The sequence below is a fragment of the Felis catus genome, chromosome A2, assembly GCF_018350175.1.
Source record: "Felis catus isolate Fca126 chromosome A2, F.catus_Fca126_mat1.0, whole genome shotgun sequence".
Taxonomy (NCBI): Eukaryota; Metazoa; Chordata; class Mammalia; order Carnivora; family Felidae; genus Felis; species Felis catus.
The window spans coordinates 99,253,726-99,276,228 of NC_058369.1; the positions used below are offsets into that span (position 1 = coordinate 99,253,726).

The 22,503-nt window shown below is 41.1% G+C and overlaps 1 protein-coding gene across 4 annotated transcripts in view; it reads left to right on the forward strand.

The window, feature by feature from the left end:
• DYNC1I1 (dynein cytoplasmic 1 intermediate chain 1) overlaps positions 1–22,503 on the forward strand; it is a 313,957-nt gene that overhangs the window by 271,850 nt on the left and 19,604 nt on the right. For all 4 annotated transcript variants that reach the window (XM_023250368.2, XM_045052401.1, XM_045052400.1 and 1 more), the window contains one exon: positions 19,674–19,814. In XM_023250368.2, coding sequence (XP_023106136.1) covers positions 19,674–19,814 — 141 coding nt within the window. The remainder of the gene's footprint in view (positions 1–19,673; positions 19,815–22,503) is intronic.

Sequence of the window (22,503 nt, forward strand, 5' to 3'; positions counted from 1 at the left end):
GTCAAGAAGGACTTAATGTGTGTTCAACCTCCTGCCAAGGACTTCCACAAGAGTAGAAAAGAGACATGTTTCCTGCTACGAATGGATGCATAGTATACATTTTGTTACTCAAACTTGAGTAAAGAATAGAATTTCTTTAAAGAAAAAACTTCCAGCATTACCTTATTATTATTATATAAATTATTTTCTTACAATTCAAATGCATATAAACAGAGAATAAGGTATACACACCTTGTATTTATTCATTTAATACATAACTATTGAGGACTTACTGTGGCCCAGGCAATGAACTAAATAACAAAGTAACAAAGATAGACAAAGTGCTTGACTTCACAGGCATGTTCATTCTGGATGGGAAGAAAAAACGTGCACATTGAAAGAAACAAACATAACCGATTGTTATTCATGGCAGTTGTGTTCTGTAAAGTTGCCATAATGAATTGATAATCACATAACCATTGCTTCTAGGGGAAATACAGGATTAGGTTCCTGAGAGCCTCTGGTCACCACATTTTCATCAGCCAATCAATACATGATCTTGTTTTAAGTGTATTTTTGTTTAAAGACACCTTATGAAATATGTGTTGTTGATTCGTTAGCGATGAATTCTAGCCAAGGGCTCATGTCTAAGGGAAACTTATCTAATACATATTTTGTCAGTAAGGCACATCAATCTTCTTGTGCTTAGGAGCACTGGACAATACTTAGCACCGGCTTGGGGGCCATTTTAAACAGTGAAATCAACAACAACAACAACAACACTACAAAAATGAGAAATCATGGCACCAAATAAACTACACAAAGGACATTCGTTTATGGTATGGGAATTGAAACAAGGCAGAGCATTGTTTTATTCAGCCTTAGCTGAGAATGTGCATGTCAGGTGACTCAAATTTTTCTCCTCTCTGCTCTTGTCCATGAATGACTGCAAAACACTGATTTGGGGCTTACAAATAAATCCTAGAGAGTAGGCGAATCCAAAAATACAGAATCCATGCATAAATAAGGACTGTCTACAAGTAATAAATTTCAGATAGTGGTAGGCGTTAGGAAGCTGATGAAGCAGGTTTGGGATAGAGAGTGACAGAACATTAGGGACAGCTATTTTAAATGCTTATTTCTTTATTTTGAGAGACAGAGAGAGAGAGAGAGTACGAGTGGGGAACAGGCAAAGAGAGAGAGGAGACAGAGAATCCCAAGCAGCTTCACACTCAGCACAGAGCCTGATGCAGGTCTCAATCTCACGACCGTGAGATCGGGACCTGAGCCAATATCAAGAGTTGTCTGCTTAACCAACTGAGCCACACAGGTGCCCCAGGGACAGCTACTTTACATGGATGACTGAGGCAGTCTTCTCCAAGGAGGGGACACCTGAGAGACATGAGTGATGAAAAAGAGTTTGCTCTGTGACGGTGAGGGGAAGGAGGCTAGTGTAGGTGAAGGGAACAAATGTAAATGGCTGAGAAGCAAGGAGAAAGCTTGACCTGTTTTGTATGAGGAACGAGACAAAGGCCTCCATGTTTTCAGCAAAACTAGAATGGCAGGAGAGGAGGTTGAGACAGCAATCAGAGGTCAAGTAACACATGGCCTTGCGGCCTAAGGAGGAGCTTGGATTCTATTCTAAAGAGAAATGAGAAGACACCCAGGGTTTTAAAATATATATCAGCCATAGCTTATAACTTTGAAATAATTTTACGGCTCCCCCAAAATTACAAATTAAATTTACCCCCCAAAATAACCACTTACATGAACTACATTAACTTTGTGTGACACATCAGGTTCCTCTGAAAGTGAAGTGGTGATACAGTGACTGTATCTTCACTGCTGTGAGATGACTCCAAGAGTGACGAATGGGTCATTTTCTATTCACGGTTCCTCAGTGTTTCCCCTCCCGAGGCTGCCATGACTGAACCGAAACACTCCCGCAGGCCTGACCCTGACACGCACATCTACAAGGCAGCGGCATCTGGCTGATCCGAAGCAGGTTAACCTAATCTCTTGGCTCTTCCCTAAAGGAAAATATAAAATTAATATTTCTCCCAGAGAACTCCCAGAATCTCCCTCCCCCCAAGAATTAAACCCCCAGCCCTCCAGAATTGTTTGAAAAACCTTGCCCTAACAGAGGCATTTTAGGGCCATGAAACTGCCTTGTAGAGTGATAAATACATGTCATTACACCTTTGTCCCAACCCATACAATGTATCTGACCAAGAGTGAGCCCTAATGTAATCTATGGGCTTTGAGTGATAATGATGTATCAATATAGATTCGGCACTTGTAAAAATATACCACTCTGGTGAAGGGTGTGGATATGTGGGAAATGAACCTCTGTACTTTCTGCTGAATTTTGCTATGAATATAAAACTGCTCTGAATAATGAAGTCTTAAGGAAAAAAAAAAAAACCTCACTCTACATGGAAAACTAAACAACAATTTAGGAATGAAGTAAGAATATATTTAAATATAACTGCATAAGACAGACTCCAAGGCAGCCCCAGACGCAGTGCCTAAAAAGAAGTCAGAAAACAACGTCTGGGGCCTGGGGGACGGAGACATCTCTGTGCCTGTGTGGGTATTTGAGGGGGAAATGTGGGTTAGGCAGGGCTTGATTGGGACCACAGGATTGGACAATGTGTGAGGAGAGAGGGTAGTATATTCTCCAAGGGTAGAAAGCAGCACGAACAAAGGCTTGAAGGCCAGAAGGTTTTCAGAGTGCAGAGGAGATTGTGAACGCAGACGGCTGGCTAGAGCACAGGGTTTTGATTAGGGGACGAGGGGAAAGCATATTTGGAAAGCCTGGCCTTACCATTTCAGCACTGATCTGCCCCAGTGGGACCAGATGGCGGTATCATAGCCCGGGACTGCCTTGTTAGAGAGCTGGCCCTGCGATCTGTGGCGTGGAGGTGCTTGCTCAATGTAGCTATTTGTACTGAGTCTGTCACTAGCTCAGCAGGAGGTAAAAATTACTTGACAGTCTCTCCTGGCTCTCACCCATCTGAAGCGTGAGAGAGAGTCAGGCTGGCAGAGTGGGTGGGCACTGGGGAGAGGGAGTTCTTCAGAACTGAAGCTTTTGGTGAAGGAGAATGAAGGGCATAGAGAGGCTTAGCCATGGTCTGGGGGTGCCAAGCAAACAGGCCCCCACAGTGGAGTCCCCAGTGCCCGCCTTCTACCTTTCACTCTCAAAGCGTTTCGTTTGGTGTGGAAATCTCTCTCTCTCTCTCTCTCTCTCTCTCACACACACACACGCATGCACACATATGTACACACACACAATATCAAACTTATTTGGAATCTAAACTCTCAGCTAAGGATCCTTCTAAACAAAGCTACATGTTAATATGGCTCTGTTGTTCCCTATCACCCTGCAGATGTGAACTACTCACCGTATGCGGTGTGATCATTTAAGCCCATTTGACTTCTAAAGGCGAGGGTGATAACATTTTGGATTTCATTTTTGTTTGTCCCATAAGAGTCTTGAGTTTTGGCCAAAAACCCAGGCCGTGGATGAATGTGCTTTAGACCTCGCTTTTTGTCACGGGGCCAAGTGGACTTGGGAGAGAGGGTGGAGCTGTCTGTTCAGACATGATTTTTAGTTTTGCCCTTTGCCTCTGGAGCCAGGGCCCTGGCCCCCATCCAGCCCCACGAAGAGAAGATTATGGTATTTTCTAGGTAATTTTAAGGAACACAAACCCAAAGTAAAGTCAGGTGGTTTCAAGTCTGCACTGAATTTTTCATGTTAAGGATTTGTCATGATTTGGGTTTTCGGCAGAGCTCTATTTTAAATGATGAAGGGAGTTGTATTCTTCTGGAGACAGGCATGTTTTGGTTGTTTGCTAATGACCTCTGGTTTTGCTTATGAGGAGTTTTGTTAACAAATGGAAATGTAGCAAAATAAAACACTCTCTTTCTTTCGTACTTTCTTTTTTTTCCCCCTTTTCTTCTTTTTTTAAACAATGAGAACCCGTGCAGTAAACTGTCAAAACCAGGCTATAGATATTGGTTATTGTAGCATCATTAACACTGTGTAAAAATAAATTAGTCACTTTAGCAATCAAACACATTCTTCTGATCCCCTGTCGGTGCTTTTAAACAGAGCCTTCCCCTCGCTGTTTGATAGATCCTATTGTTAAAGAGAAGAGAACTGTAGAGATGTATTCAAAAATTCTTTGAAATTTTTCCAACCTCACGAACCCATTCAGCAGTAATTAGCCTTTAAGGAGGCTGATAAGGAAAGCTGGGCAGGGGCCTGCCTGCTCGAGTTTAAAGGTTAAGCCCAACCCCTGGATGAGAGTGTTCAGCTTTAGGACCCTAGTCATTCTCCGTCTGCCCTGCCTGCTTGCCTTGCCTTTTCCTGCCCTCTGACCCCATCCCCCATCTCACCCTCCAACTACCTTTCCTAAAAGAAAAGGGAGCCAAGACTGAGCCTGCAGAGGGTGACAAGATTAAATCAAAATAAACTCGAATCTCAAGCACGGAAAAAAATAGTTCTGTCTTCATGCTAAAGTGACTGAATTGAACAGAACTGTAATTTCTGGTTCCTGTTTAGTTCCATCCCTGCGATGGTTTGGCCCATTTGTATTGAGATCGCATTGAATTCCACAGTTTTCCACCCCACCTCTCACTGCCCCCACCCCCACACCGTCCTCACCTGTCCCCAATGTCTCAACAACACTGCGGAACTACAGGTATGATTTAAAGCTAAGTGAGAAATTTAAAAGAGGCTCTGCCGTCTCCAAAAGGGGGATATTTTTATATTCGCCAGAGGCCCCCTTAGTGGAAGGTGCAGTAAAATGCAAGATAGTGCCATCACTGATCACAAAGGGACGCGTTCAGGAAGGAGAAAATAGCTGCTCCGAAGCAGTATGTGTCTTGCACTCTTGGGGCAATTCCATCTGTGCAGAACTGTAGGGTGAATGTGCCCATGTGGGTGTGCCTTAGAGGCCAAGAAGAAAGAGAGGCTCCTTTTCATTTGAGAACTGTATTGGTTTGCTAGGGCCTCCATGACAAAGTACCACAGAAGAGGGGCTAAAGCAACAGAAATTTATCTCCTCATAGTTCTGGAGGTTAGAAGTCCAAGATCAAGGTATGGGCAGAGTTGATTTCTTCTGAGGCATCTCTCCTTGGCCTGCAGGTGGGGGGTCTTCCTGTGTCTTCTCATGCTCTTCCTTCTGTACATGTTTGTGTCCTAATCTCCTCTTCTAAGAAAGACACGAGTCAGATTGGATTAGGGCCCGCCATAACCGTAATTACCTCTTTAAAGATCCTGTCATCAAATGCAGTCGCATTCGGAGGTACTGGGGGGCTAGACCTTCAATATATGAATTTTGGGGCTGACATGATTCAGCCCATAACAAGAGCTAAGAATATTTCATTATCACAATTGACCCTTGGTAAGGGACAAAAAAGTTAACAGTAATAAATTCCCCATGAGTTTCTTTCACATACACACACCTCATTCCTAGTGCCTGAAGAGCTCCAGTCCACCCAAGGCTGACTCCCAGGGGCAGCAGAATCCTGAGGGACCTGTGGATGTTGAGAGACAGTAGCAAGAATGGTCGGTGCAATGGTGTTAATGTAAGAAGTGACTTTGTGGTCGCTGAATCCAAAGACCCATTTCACCGTCGTCACCATGTTCAGAATACATTTACTAACTGGTGCAGGGTAATCAGGCTGCTGTGTGGTGCTATTTGGATTCAGGTTTTTCATAGCCCACCATTCTCCTCTTCCTGGACATCACTGCTCTTCTCCAGACAAATAAGTATATAAGAATAAGAATATTCCATGGAAAAGTGTGTATGTATGTGTGTGTGTGTCTGTCTGTCTCACACACACACACATACAAACACTCACACACCAATTGACATGTATATCTTACAAAACATCTCAGGTACATACTGATGCTTTCAATCCAAGGATAAGTTTTGTTTGTTTTTTAGGACATACATTTTCCTATAGTACACAGGAAATTCCTGCCTAGATTTCCTGCTGTCCAAGTCTGTAGTAGGCTAGTTTCTATTACTATTTTTCATATCACTTTTCCTCTTCAAAACAGTACCCTGCTCCTGGCTCCTTGCCTATAGTGGACAAGCCTGCTGAAATCTTGGCCATGACTGAGCAGCAACCATGACCTTCATCAGAGATTAGGTTTCAAGGTACCAGAGTGAGGGGAAAGGTTCTGAAACCAAAGTAGCACGCCAGAAGAACAAGAAGTAGGCCAAGGAGGATGCTGAATCAAAACTTAATCAGGGAAGGCAGAGGTTTAACCCCGAGGAGACGAAGAAAGAATTGCAGGTCCAAAGAGAGGAAAGTTCAAGGCTCTTCTCATGAGTGTCAGGCAGAAATGGGACTGCACCTAGATGCTTCCTGCTTCATCACCCACTTTCAATACATCTTGTCTGTCTCCTACTTGCAAGGCTTGATGCCAAGTGTTTAAGATATAAATCTCCCTCTTGCACTATTGGTGGGAATGCAAACTGGTGCAGCTGCTCTGGAAAACAGTGTGGAGGTTCCTTAAAAAATTAAAAATAGACCTACCCTATGACCCAGCAATAGCACCGCTAGGAATTTACCCAAGGGATACAGGAGTACTGATGCATAGGAGCACTTGTACCCCAATGTTTATAGCAGCACTTTCAACAATAGCCAAATTATGAAAAGAGCCTAAATGTCCATCAACTGATGAATGGATAAAGAAGTTGTGGTTTATATATACAATGGAATACCACTTGGCAATGAGAAAGAATGAAATATGGACTTTTGTTGCAACGTGGATGGAACTAGAGAGTGTTATGCTAAGTGAAATAAGTCCTACAGAGAAAGACAGATACCATATGTTTTCACTCTTATGTGGATCCTGAGAAACTTAACAGAAGACCGTGGGGGAGGGGAAGGGGAAAAAAAGTTGCAGAGAGGGAAGGAGGCAAACCATAAGAGACTCTTAAGAATTGAGAATAGGAGCACCTGGGTGGCTCAGTCGGTTAAGCATCCGACTTCATCTCAGGTCATGATCTCGCGGTTTGTGAGTTTGAGCCCCGCGTCAGGCTCTGTGCTGACAGCTCAGAGCCTGGAGCCTGCTTCGGATTCTGTGTCTCGCTCTCTCTCTGCCCCTCCCCTCCTCATGTTCTCTCTGTCTCAAAAATAAAACATTAAAGGGGCGCCTGGGTGGCGCAGTCGGTTAAGCGTCCGACTTCAGCCAGGTCACGATCTCGCGGTCCGTGAGTTCGAGCCCCGCGTCGGGCTCTGGGCTGATGGCTCAGAGCCTGGAGTCTGTTTCCGATTCTGTGTCTCCCTCTCTCTCTGCCCCTCCCCCGTTCATGCTCTGTCTCTCTCTGTCCCAAAAATAAATAAATGTTGAAAAAAAATTAAAAAAAAATAATAAAAAAAATAAAACATTAAAAAAAATTTTTTTTAAATTGAGAACAAACTGAGGGTTGATGGGGGGTGGGAGGGGGGGGAAAGTGGGTGATGGGCATTGAGGAGGGCACCTGTTGGGATTAGCACTGGGGGTTGTATGGAAACCAATTTGACAATAAATTTCATATTTAAATAAATAAATAAATAAATAAATAAATAAATTTTTTAAAAGATTTAAAAAGAGATATAAACCTTCATAAGAAATGGTCTAAAATGTCAAAGATGTTACATCTAATGGATGGGTTAACTTAAAATATCACGACCATGTCCTAAAATTTGGTTTAGCTTGCCAAACCACTTGAAGAGCCAATGGGCATCCATACGGACCTCTGCCACATTTCCCAACCACTCCTCAACAAACCTTATTAATCTTCAGACACTTCTTGCTCCGAGACCAAGATGAGCCCCTAACTGCTAAGTGCAGTGGCTTCTTTTTAGTACTCATCTTATATTCTCTACCTCTCATTCCTGTAGCCCTCTCCAGCCCTAGTTATGTCCCTTGATTTGCCTTAGACCTCTCCACTGGTTCTTTCCTCTTCACTTTCTTGGCCCAGTTTTTCAAAATCTGTCACAGTCTTCTTTTTCTCCTTCCTCCCTGCTCTCTCCTGTCCCTCAGCATTTCTTGTGAATGATTCCTTGTCATGGACTTCAAGCCTGTCCTCTCTTTCAATCCCAGACCTACATTCCCACTGCCAACTTCACCTGAGTGTCATCTCCAGAGACTCAAATGCACCATGTTTAAAATATTACAAACTAGATCTTCCTCCTCTATTCGGTTTGTTCTTCTTTCTACTCAATTAATGATATTCATCATTCAGTTGCCCACACTGGAAAAGCTGAAAACACTTGAATATAGACATCTCTGCATCTGTTCAGCACAAACTACAATGCTCTGCCCGTTTACCAATACATGTTTAATAGCTTAGTAGCTCATTGCATCAAAAAGTGTGAACGCTGTACTCAAGGCTATTCGTAACATGGCCCCAATCCCGCCCTAAACAAACCCAAATTATTTCCTGTTATTCCTTAGGACAAATTCTCAGAGTCCACCAGGCTGTCCCCACTTTTCACCTTTCCATTCATCTGGGAATTCCGTGCCGATTTACATAGCCAGGTCTTTGCATGTTTTGCTTTCCCCTCCTTGACGGGCTTCCTTACCATCTGTCAAAGCCTAGGCATCTTTCAAGGCGGGTTCCATCACCTGTCCTAGATAATCCCTTCCTTGACCACATCAGACCATGGTAACCACCAACACCCACTCCCCCACCCCACCCACCCCGAATCTCCGAATTCCTCTGGCACCGAACATCTGTACCACAGAATTTAGCACCTGGCTACATCCTTGTTCTCTTTCTTTGGTATAAACAAGACAGAAAGCCAGTCTCTTTTCCAGGGATTCACAGACATGGTAAATTCCTCCTTGAGTTTTTCCCAAAAAATGTGTCTGGGAGGAGGAATTTGTAATCTTTCTTTCTTCAGATGGTGAAATTTACATACCTTCTTGTGTTACGACGTGTTTTGTCTTAGTTATCCGGACATTTAGGGCTGTTTCAGTACCAGATTGTAATAATCAGCTTATCTCACAATCCTAGTAAAAGTTATCTATTCTACCTGCCTCTGTGGTGTGTTTATTCTTAACTTTATAGAACACTTCATTTGTAAGACACCATAAATCCTTTTGGAACAAACTGAGAAAATAGACCTCCAAATAAATAATATCCTTCTCCTTTTATTTCACAATTTTCAATGGGTTGTGAGTCCCTAAGAACAGAGGTAGATCTTATATTTCTTCTATTGACTGCCCAAAGTGGAAAGCATATGGTAGGTCCTTAATAATCCACTGTTGATGGATTAATACATGTGGGTATCCTAAGTAAAACAACCTACTTTGTTGAAATGGGTTAGATTATTTTAAACTGAGATGAAAACATCTAAAAATTACATAATTCTAACAAAGGGCCTTGAGCGTATTTCCTTCTGCTAACATTTTGTGAAATGTTTAAAATACCAGAACACAATAAAAATCACAAGTTAAAGTTTTGCTATTCCAGTATCTAAGCATAACACTTAAAATAGGAAAGAAGATTAACAAAATCAATAGTTCACTGCCAATAACACTTACCGGATGACAGAATGCATTTTTCCCCCACAACCCCAAAGCCCTGCTGGCTGCCTTTCTGATAAACACGACGTTCAGGTGGCGTCTGACTTTTTTCTCCCCTCATCCTTATTTTCAGTCCCCCTTACCCTCCCTTCCAAGCACCGAATAGCAAACATTAAAATTGGCTTTCGATAAAACTACATGTGCCAGTCATCAAATTCTTTTCTTTTTTAGGGGGAGGGAGTGGGGGTTGAGGGGGATGAGGGGTTCCTTTATTAAGCTCACTCGGGGAGAAGACTTTAACTTTGAAAGAAACCACAAGAATGTGATCATCAAGTCATAGCCAGACTTAGCCTGTGTTCATACTTCCTGTCCTTTTACCCCTACCCACACACCCCCATATTCACCCACCAACACGTACCTGTAGCTGTTATTTATACAGAAGGTGTGAATAATCCATATAAGTACAAACACTTTTGAGACTTAAGATTCACTCAACTGGCTGGGCTTTGCAATGTGCAAGCAGGGCTGTGAATCCTTTCTTTTGCTCTTTTAACCTGAGTGGAAACATTTGCCTTTTTATTTCATGAGTTGCCTTCCCTACCCTTTTCCTTCCAAGCAACAATACTGAAGAGAGAATGAGAATAACAAATAACAGACACACTATCTTCATAATTATGAGATTCTAAGATGTCTCCACCCCCACCTCCTGATCTAAACTACATTGTATGTCTGATGTTGGAAGATAAATTAAAACTCATCTTTACCACCCGAAGTAATTGTTTTGGGACCAAACCCTAGTGTGGGTCCCTTTTGGCCAGCCTCATGTGACCTCTTAAACTTGCAGTTTGTTCAGGGCTCTTAATTAATGTAGTTTATTTTCCCATGGCCGTTTACAATGTCCTGAATCTCTTTACGTCACGTTTAGCTTCTGTTTGCTTTTTGAATAGAAATTAATTTCAGGGGCACCTGGGTGGCTCAGTCGGTTAAGTGTCTGACTTCGGCTCGGGTCATGATCTCATGGTTTGTGAGTTCGAGCCCTGCATGGGGCTCTGTGCTGATAACTCAGAGCCTGGAGCCTGCTTCAGATTCTGTGTTTCCCTCTGTCTCTCTGCCCCACCCCCTCTTGTTCTCTCTCTGTCTCTCAAAAATGAATAAACATTAAAAAAAAATTTGTAAAGAAATTAATTTCAATTTGGCTTAGGTGAAACAGAATAAGGTAAGAAAATCTGTTGCAAAATAGGAAGTATATGTTCTACAGATAAACAGAATATTTTAGGGACACCTAGGTGGCTCAGGCAGTTGAGCATCTGACTTCAGCTCAGGTCATAATCTCATGGTTCGTGAGTTCAAGCCTCACGTCAGGCTTCACATCCTCTGGTCTCCTGTCTTTCTGCACACCCCCACCTGCCCCCTTTTGTGCACATGCACACTCTTTCTCTCTCTCTCTCAAAAATAAAAAAAAAATAAACACTTAAACAGAATAGTTTGAACTTTTGCTTTGTGGGATTCTCCTTACTGTTTTTTTCCATGCCATGATTGAAATAAATACAAGTATCAGCTATACTAATATTAGGTTAGATAGATAGATAGATTTTTTTAATGTTTATTTATTTTTGAGAGAGAGAGAGAGACAGAGCACGAGCAAGGGAGGGAGGGCAGAGAGGGAGAGGGAGACACAGAATCTGAAACAGGCTCCAGGCTCTGCACTGTCAGCACAGAGCCCAACGCGGGCTCGAACTCACAAACCATGAGGTCATGACCCAAGCAGAAGTCGGGCGCTCAACCGACTGAGCCACCCAGGGACCCCTAGATATAATATAAAAGATATATTACATTTAACACCAGAAGACACAGGAGTGCAAACCTACTTGCTTTGACCCTTTGAAAATATGCCCTTTATGTGTGTGTATGTGTGTGTGTGTATAATATATTATATATATATGTGTGTGTGTATACATATATATATATGTATATATATATATATATATATATATATATACATCAGTTGCTGATGCAGGAAGTAGAATCAAAAATTTAAATAATTTGGGGTGTCTGGGTAGCTCAGTCAGGTTAGGCCTCCGACTTCAGCTCAGGTCATGATCTCACAGTTCGTGACTTTGAGCCCCGCATCGGGCTCTGTGGTGACAGCTAGGAGCCTGGAACCTGCTTCGGATTCTGTGTCTCCCTCTCTCTCTGCCCCTCCTTCACTCACGCTCTGTCTCCCTCCATCTCTCAAAAATGAATAAATGTTTAAAAAATTTTTTTTTAATTTAAATAATTTTACCATTAGATTTTAAACCCATTTGATGAGACAAATCTGGTTTATGGGACTTCTTGAGCAAAAACGAAATTTGTGTAAATGTCATATTTACTAAGTGTAGTGAGACCACTAATGTCAGATTAGCTCTGGAGAATAGCAAATGTTTACCTGGCACTTTAGAAATAAATATGAATCAAGATATAATGCATGTATCTAGGTTTATAATTTTATATATTTTAAATCTTTCTTTAAGAATTATACATATCTGGGAGCATCTGGGTGGTTCAATCAGTTGAGTGTCCAACTCTTGGTTTTGGCTCAGGTCATGATCTCACAGTTCATGGGTTCGAGCCCCACATCAACTCCATGCTGAAGTGAGAGCCTGCTTGGGATTCTCTCTCATCCTCTCGCTCTCTGCCGCTCTCCTACTCGCGCTCTGTCTTTCTCTCAAAAATAAATAAACATTGAAAAAAAAAAAAAGAGTGAAATGTCCTGCCACTTTATCTACCCACTAGTAAAATGCAGGTAAACAATTTGACATTAAATAATAAATGATTAAACAAAACTGTGCTGCCTTATGTATTCATTCTTCTAATTTTTCAAGTCTCCAAGACAATAATGCAACCACAATTCTGGTTGCCTCTAGGTCCAATCCGTTATCATCTTCTACACCCCCTCATCCTTAATACCAACATCCTTCCCTCCCACCTCTAATACAGCCTCTAAGCAACCTGATCTTTATGTACATATACTGAATGCTTCTTTCTCTAACTGATACCATGTTGGATATGAAACCGCTCAGCCATAGGAGAAACAGAATTGGGGCAGCAGCAACCAAAGTGGTTCTGTTGTATGCCTTGCCTCCTACAGCCACGTGGTCCTTAGAATTATCAGTCCAGAGAGAATCAGTCTAGAGACCAGCCACCTCCATGGCACTCAGGAGGCAATTCTGCTGCCCCTGGTTTTGGCAATACAGTGACCCTCTCTGCCCTCCCTCTACTCAAGCAAGAAGGCAGAACATACCGAAAGAGCCAGAGCAGCTGAGATGGATACAAACAGCAATTTAAGAGAGCATCCCAGTTTGTTTAGTGTTTTTGAATGGCTTCTGTGCAGATTCGTGCTATGAAAATGCCCATATTATTTTTTTATTTTTTATTTTTTAAGTGTATTTATTTATTTTGAGAGACAGAGACATAGCATGAGCAGGAGCCGGGCAGAGAGAGGGAGAGAGGGAGAGAGCCAAGAAGGCTCTGTGGCACTGTCAGCACAGAGTCCGACGCAGGGCTCTGTCTCACGAACTATGAGATCGTGACCTGGGCTGCAATCAAGGGTCAGACGCTTAACCTACTGAGCTGCCCAGGTGCCCCGAAAATGCCCATTTAAAAAACCATTAGGTAGGGGCGCCTGGGTGGCGCAGTCGGTTAAGCGTCCGACTTCAGCCAGGTCACGGTCTCGCGGTCCGGGAGTTCGAGCCCCGCGTCGGGCTCTGGGCTGATGGCTCGGAGCCTGGAGCCTGTTTCCGACTCTGTGTCTCCCTCTCTCTCTGCCCCTCCCCCGTTCATGCTCTGTCTCTCTCTGTCCCAAAAATAAATAAACGTTGAAAAAAAAAATTAAAAAAAAAATAAAAAACCATTAGGTAGACCTGATATTCATAAAAATCATGCCAGTGCGGGAAATATTCCTTTTATGAATTAGGCAAAGCTTGTAGTTTTTATCGTGGCTTTAAACACTCAAATACTAGTCAAAACCTGTGAATATGTATACATTCTTTTATATGGATAATTATCCTCTTTATTGGTGGCGCCTCCTGGATTAGGAGGATTCTTCCATGCAAATAAGCAGTCGAGGAAGGCAGTGCAACAAAGAACACCTTTTATGTGGCTTCAGTACTTATTTAGCAAAACTTCTACATTTGTTGAGAGACAAATGCTACGTTCCTGGATTTCTATAAATTTCTTTGCAATTACTGTAAATTTACTAGTTCAAATTAAAGTCCTAATATATTTTTGGTAAATACATGTAAACGGCAAACCGACGCACTATCCATATGCTGTTAAGCTCAACTCACCCAAAGTGTTTATGGCTACTTTCGAATTTCTGATCATGATAGAAACAGGCAAAGATGCCATTTAGGTATGGTCTGTACTGCTTTAATATTTAGCCATAGAAATTACGATTAAATACAGGATACTTCATGCTTTACAAGGACTCCAAATTAAGTTGCAAATAATGTTTTCTAATGATAGTACCAAATTCACAACACCTCTTTTTGGCCAAGAGAGTTGGTTTTTTTTGGGTTTGGTTTGGTTTGTGAGTTTTGGTTTGTTTGTTTGTTTAAGCACTTTCTTTTTATGGTAGAGGCATCCATTTTTGTGTGAGCCTGAAGTTTTGGGGTCCTTTGGTGGTTTTTTTAAAGTGATATTGTGGTCTCACATTTTAATGTTTCCTGGAAGAACTGGCTGGCTATTTATTTTAATTACTTCACAGGAACCCACATGACAATTTTTGAAGGACATTTTCTTATTACTCATTGTTTAGTATTTTGGTCATCATTTTTTCCCAACAGGATACAGTTTCAAGGTAAGATTCCATTTGTTTTCTTTTTATTTCAGAATAAAGATACAGAAATTCTACATTTAGTCTTCTGGCCCCTTCCCCACCGACCCATGCATTACCCCCCACCACCCACCCCACTTCCCCTCTACTCCAAAAGAAATTTTCATGGTTTGGGTAAACATTTCTACTAAATCTGCTTTGAAAGCTAATCATTTAGAGGCAAATACAACCTCAAGAACCACAGTGTTTGGAGGCGTTAGGAGGCATTTTAACACAAATCTTCCTATTCACCCACCTTCAAAATTCTAAACCCTATTGGGATGCCTAGAGATTCTGATGAGAGGAAAATAAATAACACAGAGAAATAAAACAAACATTATATTCTCTAAATGTGACTTCGGTATATATAAATATCTGACATCAGAAATAGAAATTAATCTTTCATGAAATGATTTTATAGTTAACTGATTGGAAAAATATGCAGCTCCGGTCATTTTCAGAAGTAGACTTATAAAATCAAAGCTCAAATCTAGAGATCAAGTCTTTATTGTAAAACGTTCATGGATGTTGTACAGTTTCACTCTGGAACAGAGTTCACTCCTTGCTTTCTTCTCTCGTGTAAACATAATATCCATTATGCCTTCTTTACTTGGTCAAATAAGAGACCTATTATTACTTTCATAATGTCCGGTGTTTCACCAAAAACCACACTGGTACGTTTTTATATGTATATTTTTATGAAATAAAAAATTTCTAAAAATCACTGAAACGGATTTCACAGAGCATCAAGTAAGATGGCTTTGATTATAATACTTATCTCCGAATAGCTCTTTCTAAAAAACTTTTGCAAACTTTATTCCAGTCAATCCTTAGTGCAGAACAGAGTCGTAGAAAGCCAGCAGCAACTCTCGAGGCCAGAGGCTCCCGCCTTCCATCTTATAGATGAAAATACTAAGGTCCAAGGCTGTTCAGTGAAATTTTCCATGGTCTGTAGTTTGTGTACACTTTGTCCTACTACCTTCTCCGGCCCACGCTCCCCATGTTATCCTCAGCTTTCAGATCGTGTAATTGTAACCCCTCACTCGAAGCTATATAGACATTTGGTGAGCTGGAACCCAGAGCTCTGCCTCCTGACATCGTTTTATTAGACCCTCTATCGCGTGGCCTCCTGTTTATCCCTGCTGGCAGAAGGGCCATTCCATCTTATTCCCAGTTTTTTGAAGAAAAAGATTTCTGCTGGTGTCAAAAGGTGCTAAGGATGCTTGGAATTGTGTGGGTAACATCTTCACGACTATTAATAATCAACTCGGGAAATGCAACCGACATTCTGTGAGGGTGTTTTTTTTTTTTAACCCTTTCTACAAGTTATACAGCATGTGGTTAGTAAATATTGGTTGAACTGAATAGAACGACAGGTAACAGAGCTGCCGTATTTGCTCTGAAGACCGAAGACCATTGCTATGTCTTATAGAGGACCACACGGTTCCCTCAAATAAAGGATGTGCTTAAACAGCTAGGAAAACCAGAGAACCAAATCCACCTCCACCGCTTACAATCTTCGTAGCCTTGAGAAAGCTACTAACTTTCCCGAACTATAATTTTCTTTTCTGTAAATACCATCTACCTTACAGAGATTTTATGCGGATTAAATTAGACAATGTGTGTGTAGAGTCATGCAGAACAAACACCCAACAATTTACCCTTCCCTGCCCTTCATGTCTGTCTGGGAGGTGACTGGTCGCCTGCTTCTCTGCTCTGCGAGGCAGGATGTTAAAGTCAAGCTGATCTGTGTCTGGATATTTTTGGATTTTTGGCACAGCCCCGGAAACTTGTCTAAAGCACAGGGTGTCGTGGCTTTATTTCACTGGCATGTGTCTGTCACACATGCAATACGTCAGGTAACAGTGCAGCGTCCTTGTCTCTCTTCTTTAACAGTGTGCTGATACTAAACACGGCACTGGGAATGGAGACACACGGGTGAAGAGGTTTTTGTCTCAGGAAATTTGAAGGTTTTGAAAAACACTTTCTACAGTAATGTGCTGTGAAGCCATATTTAGCTTATTAGATGGCCTGGAGTATTTTACAGAGTGAATATTTAAAATTCCCAAGCTTCTGTAGCTTTAATATACATAAATGATATGACTGGATCCTCCTCAAAAATCGTTGGTCAGATCTGTCCCCACACTCTGCACCTTTTCAAAACTTGTAGTATTCTAATACTGGTGATAAAGCTAGAGCAGTTTTGTAGATCCAGACATTTATGTTTCAAACTTCAAAAACAGAATCTTTAGCTCCTGATGCTTTTGATACATTTGATGAAAAAGTTGATATTTCATGATTTATTTATCTACTCTAAAATGTTTTACAGTAAGCATTTGAGGCAAAAAAAATTTAAGTTTCTAGTCTAATCCCAGTTAGTTAACATACAGGGCTGTATTAGTTTCAGGTGTACAATACAGTGATTCACACTTCCATACATCACCAGGTGCTCAACACGACAAGTGCACTCATCACCAAACTTTTAATGAGGTTTTCAGATTACCTTTTGAGCCCCAAAGAAAAGAGAATGAAGAATTCCTTGATCAAAAAAAGTACAGCTAATATTCAAAATAGCACTGCCTAAGGATGTAAGAGGGGTGTTAGCTCATGCCTACAACTCACACAATGCTGTACTCAGGAACTAGGGGTTCCTAGCTGTCAGTCCACTTGGTCCCCTGACAGTGGGTTCAATCCTGACCAAGACGTTCCCAACCTGTGAATCTATCAAGGTTAAAACAAAGCCCTTGAAAACATATGCCCTTCTTCCTTCCCCTAAACTTGCACACACTGTAGCCTAGAATAATGTGGCAGTGGTTTTTGTGATGCAAGCTTCAGTCTTAGAGGCTGGGGTAATAAGGAAATTGGAGAAAAACTTAGACAGTACTAGCATTTCAATACAATACTATCAAACATGAGACAATTGGATTTTGGTAGCATGAACAATGGCTGTTATTTCCAGATGTTTAAAAAGTGAAGTCTCCAGGATGTATTACAATTTTGATTGGGTTTCTCACAGAAGCAGCAACTAAAAGAAAAAAAAGGAAAGAAGCAAAGTAGAGATGAATGGGGTAATTTATTGGGAGAACTAATGTATCAAATAATATCAGCTTTCTAGAAAATGGCTGTTGAAGGTTGGGTGGTTTTATAATTGATCAAAACAAGGATGTAAATATGATCTGTGTTTAATGTCTGTCTGTATGTGTAAGTCTATATCTAGACCTCTGTATACTCAGTTCTGCTATCAGCTGGGTTATTGAGAGAGGATACTGAGAATCGACTTTTTTCAGTATGTCTTTTCCACGCTTTGACTTTGAGAAAATTGTCACTCATGTTGTTTAACAAATAGTGACTGGCTAGCTACAAAATCAAGAATTTGGGGTGGGAATAGTCTTGTACTAAGAGTTAGAATTTAATATTTACAAGTGGTCAGTGAAAGACCAGCTACTCCATCTCAGTAAGGAAAAATGATACAATCATGCCACTTTAAGGTGTCACTGGATATTCAGATTCTCTGGAGAAGGAAGTTTGAATCACCTAGTCCAAAGCTTGAGAGGAAGAAAGAAGCTATTCGTAAATAGCAAGTTGACAATTAACTTTACCTCAAAATCACACTGCAAGCATGGTATACGATAAACATTCTGGCATAAAAGAGTTATAGAATATTAAAATACAAAAATGTAAGGCTGATGTCCATTTAATTCTTTCTGAGGTCTCAATATCATATGTTCTTTTTCAAATCACTCCCCCATTAGACACTTCTTGCAAATACAGCACATCTCACACATCTACTGCCTACCCCCTGCATGCACAATGGCCCATCTAAAATCTTCTGTGTTGCTATAATAGTATTAGAATTGTGTTCATTTCTGAGCAATGTCAAAGCGATATAATTCATGGAAAGAGAAATCACTTACAGTTACTACCCTAACAAATCTTTGCTCTAGGTTTTTGTCTCTCACTGATTTTTATCACTTTCACATCAGCAAGTGCATTCTATGCATTTTACCTTTGCTAACCATACACATTGGGAGTTCACTCGAACATTTGGAGCTGTTACCTACAGAAACATTCTTTGCACATTCTATGCATAAAGGATTTGATTGTTCATATTGTGTGTTATATTTTTTTATCTTATTCCTCTGGCCTGCACAGGCATTTAGCCGAACCCAGGAAGAGAATACAGACAGCTGACTGGATGAAGAAGACATTGTGGAAAAAAACTCCCATTGTTTAGATTTCTGTCAGAGGATATAAGAATACTTAATTTCTTTTATCTCTAGGGCTTTCATTATCATTTAAATTTCATTTTACATTAATTGATCAGGGATTAGTAAAGCCATTATGCAGAAATTAGAATAAGACAAGCCAGATGGAATGAATAATTCATGAAGTCCAATTACGTTTTATTTCTGGTGTACTTTCAAACTTGCCTCTGACTTCTGTGCTATTTTGATGTGACAATATTCACTGGAAATCAAGAGTGCCATTTTAATTTATTGTATCCCTCTGGAGTAGAAGCATTTGTATGCAGTGGGGGGTGTGCTAATGCCTTCCCCCAAAACACCAATTTCAGGGCTGTTGGAAATACTGGGTGATCTAGAAAATGTGGTTCATCTTCTGTGAAGGTTCAGGGATTCTACGTTGAGCCACGCCAGTCCACCTGACGAGGCAGAGAAACTAGGATCTTAGAACCGCGAGATTTTTAACCTCCCAAAAGAGCTACACAAATCCCTTCAAAATATGTGTTCCCATTCCCGCCGCAAAGGAACCATTAAAGTATGAATTTGGCCTGGAGTTGGCCTGGAAGCAGACATGCAGCTACAGAAAAAGACCACGAGGTGGCAGGCGTTGCCTTCCATGCAAGAGGTCCGGGGCCGCCGGGCCAAGCGGGGGCTTCCAGAGCATCCCCGCGGGTCAGATCCCCGCAGGCCGAGCGCGGTTGGGTCTGGGCTCCGAGCGACTCGCGGAGCGTAGCCTAGCGAGAATTCCGAGCTAATGGGCAGCCCCGTCCACCTGCATGGAATGTCTCGTACGCCTGTGTCTGAAACCGCCTCCCCCGCCGGTCCCAGCCCCCAGTCCCCTAAGAGTCCCCCCTTCCCACCCACCCCCTCGCCCCCCGGTATTTATTTATGCCACTGGACAGTTCTAGTCACATTAAAGCTGCGGTTCACCTTTTCGAGGACTTTCATCTCGGGAAGTTTTATGACACTTTGTGAATGTGCAAAGTTTTTAATTAGGCTCGCTAGACAGCCCGAGGCAGCGGCAGCGCCACAAAGTCTTCACGGTCTCTCTGCTTTACAGCACAACAAGCCGCTCTACTCCTTTGAAGACAATGCAGACTATGTGTACGATGTCATGTGGTCCCCCGTGCATCCCGCGCTCTTTGCCTGCGTGGACGGGATGGGGCGCCTGGACCTCTGGAACCTCAACAATGACACCGAGGTGAGCTGCGGCGCAGGCGCCCGAGTTGGGGGGGGGGGAGGGCTGGGAGGAGGGCGCAGCCGGCCTCTCTCCGTCTCCCCCTCTCTCTCCCCAACGGCCTTTTTTGGACTGACCCTTCAACTGCAGCTGGGCTGCCGACCCCCTTTCTTGACTGCTCTGAAGGGAACTGGCAGATGCACTGGCCCCAAATCATTTCATCTCACGTCATCCCCAAACCGTGGCCGATCCTGGACAATGGACGACCCTTTTTTGCAAAAAGCAAAACGCTGTGTGTTCACGCCTTTCCCTGCGGGAAAGGATACACAGGCATATTTCAGAGCAGTGTTGAAATAACTCCATTGGCAAGCACTTGGAAAAGTAAGCTTTTGTGGACGCTGACTCGAGATTGAGCTTTTAAGAAGGGTTATTTGTCAGTGTTTGCTATTGGTACACTTTCTATTTTAAATTCATAAAAGATGATTCTGTTGACCCTTTATGTTTAGATCCACCCTCCATTTGATTTTTACAAGGTAAAATCATCTTTATCTAAAATGCTGAACTCACAGGCAGACTTTTACAATAGTTTGCAACTCTGAACATGTATGTTAAACTTAGTGTTTGAAAAAAAAGCGGGATATCAACATGTCACATTTAGAGAAGTGAAAAATGGCCTCCCCCCTTTTTTTTAAAAGGGGGGAATTAATAATAAGGAAATATTCTTTTTAAAAATTATGCTATATACATTTATGTTTTAAAAAATTCTGCCATGTTTATTTTTCCTTTTGCCCACACCCTCAACAGTACTGAGGTGCTAACTCAGCTACTGGGGAGAAGGCTTGTGTCTTTTTTTTAACATGAATATTAAATGTCCTTTGATTTAGAAAAATAAAACCTTCTCTTCAGCACTTCCCGGCTTCTGATTCAGGGCATCTCTCCGTAAATAAGAAGGGACAGGTAAGGGGAACAAGCATGTAAACTGTATGTCAAGTGGAGAACAAGAGAAAGGTCTTTTGAAGTGTTTTGAGCAGGAAGCAGCTCAGCCTTTTTAATTAGGAAGCCTATAGCTGGAGGATCTGAGGAGGAGCAGGCCCCCTAGTATTTTCTGTGGGAGGGGGCAGGGAAATATCCCTCAGGTGTTATTATGGAGCCTCTGTAACTTGCAAAATTATATGCATCCCTGACCACTGCCAAATAGTTACATTTTCAAATATTTCAGTTTGAGTCTTTCTTATTTTCTTTTGGCTACAAGAACTGTGTGACAAAGATAAGAGTTATGTGATGAAGTATCTTTGAAAATAAGCAAAAGGCATAAATGTGTGCAATGCCCATCATTTTTGGATGTTGAAATGTTCATAACATTATTGCTCTTCATAGAAAGATGCTGTTATTCCACATTGTGATGGTTTCCCAAAGTCTTTCATCACTGTTGATTAAAATCATATTGCTTCTATCTGCTAGAATAAACTCATTCACTTAAATCAACCAAAAGACACACGTTTTCCAGGTTGGCTTAGGAGACCCCTTGTATCAGAAATCAGATTTAGTAGAAATGATGCTTAGGTGATGCCCAACTACGATGCAGTGGAGTGAGTTCTACACATGCCTTAATAATTCCTATGTAGCTGTTCTTATTTTGTTTGTAGTCTGCTTTCTAGGTAAAATGAACTTAACGTGTCCACAATGAAATTGTCAAAAAGGAAATTAATTGCCAAATATAATTTTTCCCTTCTCTTTCTCTAGGTATCAAGGGACAACCACATAAGAGTTTTGTAGATAAATATTTTTTAAAAATCATTATGGGCCATGCAAATTGCTTAGTTTTGTGGTAACCATAATTCTGCTTTCAGAATACTAGTAGAAATGTCGAGTCTGATTCAAATCCGGTAGTGAACTGAACACTTTTTTAAACTCTCGAATGACTTTTACCTCCTATCAAGTTGAACAAGATTTTTCAAGTGTTTGTTGGATTAGGATGTAAATTTGTGTAAAAAAGAGAGAGAACCTGAATTCCCAGTGGGTTTTGTTGCTGTTGTTGTTGAAATTACTGTACCTTTAGACCAAGTTATTCCAATTGCTCCTATGCAAGGATAGTTCATATTCACCTACCTGAGTATCACTCCACACAATGTAGTAATTTAGGCAGTAGATATCCTGTCTTTGCAATTAAAATGATTGAGCCTTAAAAAGTGTGAATATAACTGTGAAAGCAAAGTACAGAAGTAAGAGAGATAGAGTTCAATATATGGATTAGTTTCGTTATAGACTGATTAGCTGTTGAAGGGTCATTATGAGTAAAACTAATAAAATATATTTTATCATTTCCTTCATGCATTTGATACTTTTTTTAGCACATATAGTAGGCTGTGATAGTCTTTTTTTTAACCATTTATAATATTTGAACTGAAGGTATTTTTAAATGGCTAAAATAGTATTTGTCCCAGTTTGCTATATTACTTAATTCTTAATAAATACAATTCTTTCAAATGTATTAGGCATAATTTAAAGTGTATCAGAAATCAGTTTATTTTGAATGATTAATTTTTAACATTCATATTAAGATTCAACATTTTTATTCAATTTTTGAGATTGTTCATTGATAAAATCTGATGTTGAACAGAGTTAGGTTTATAAAGTATGATCCTGTACGATCTCCCTAAATTATGGTGTTAAAAACTAACTCTGAAAACTATGGCTGAATCTCAGATTTGTT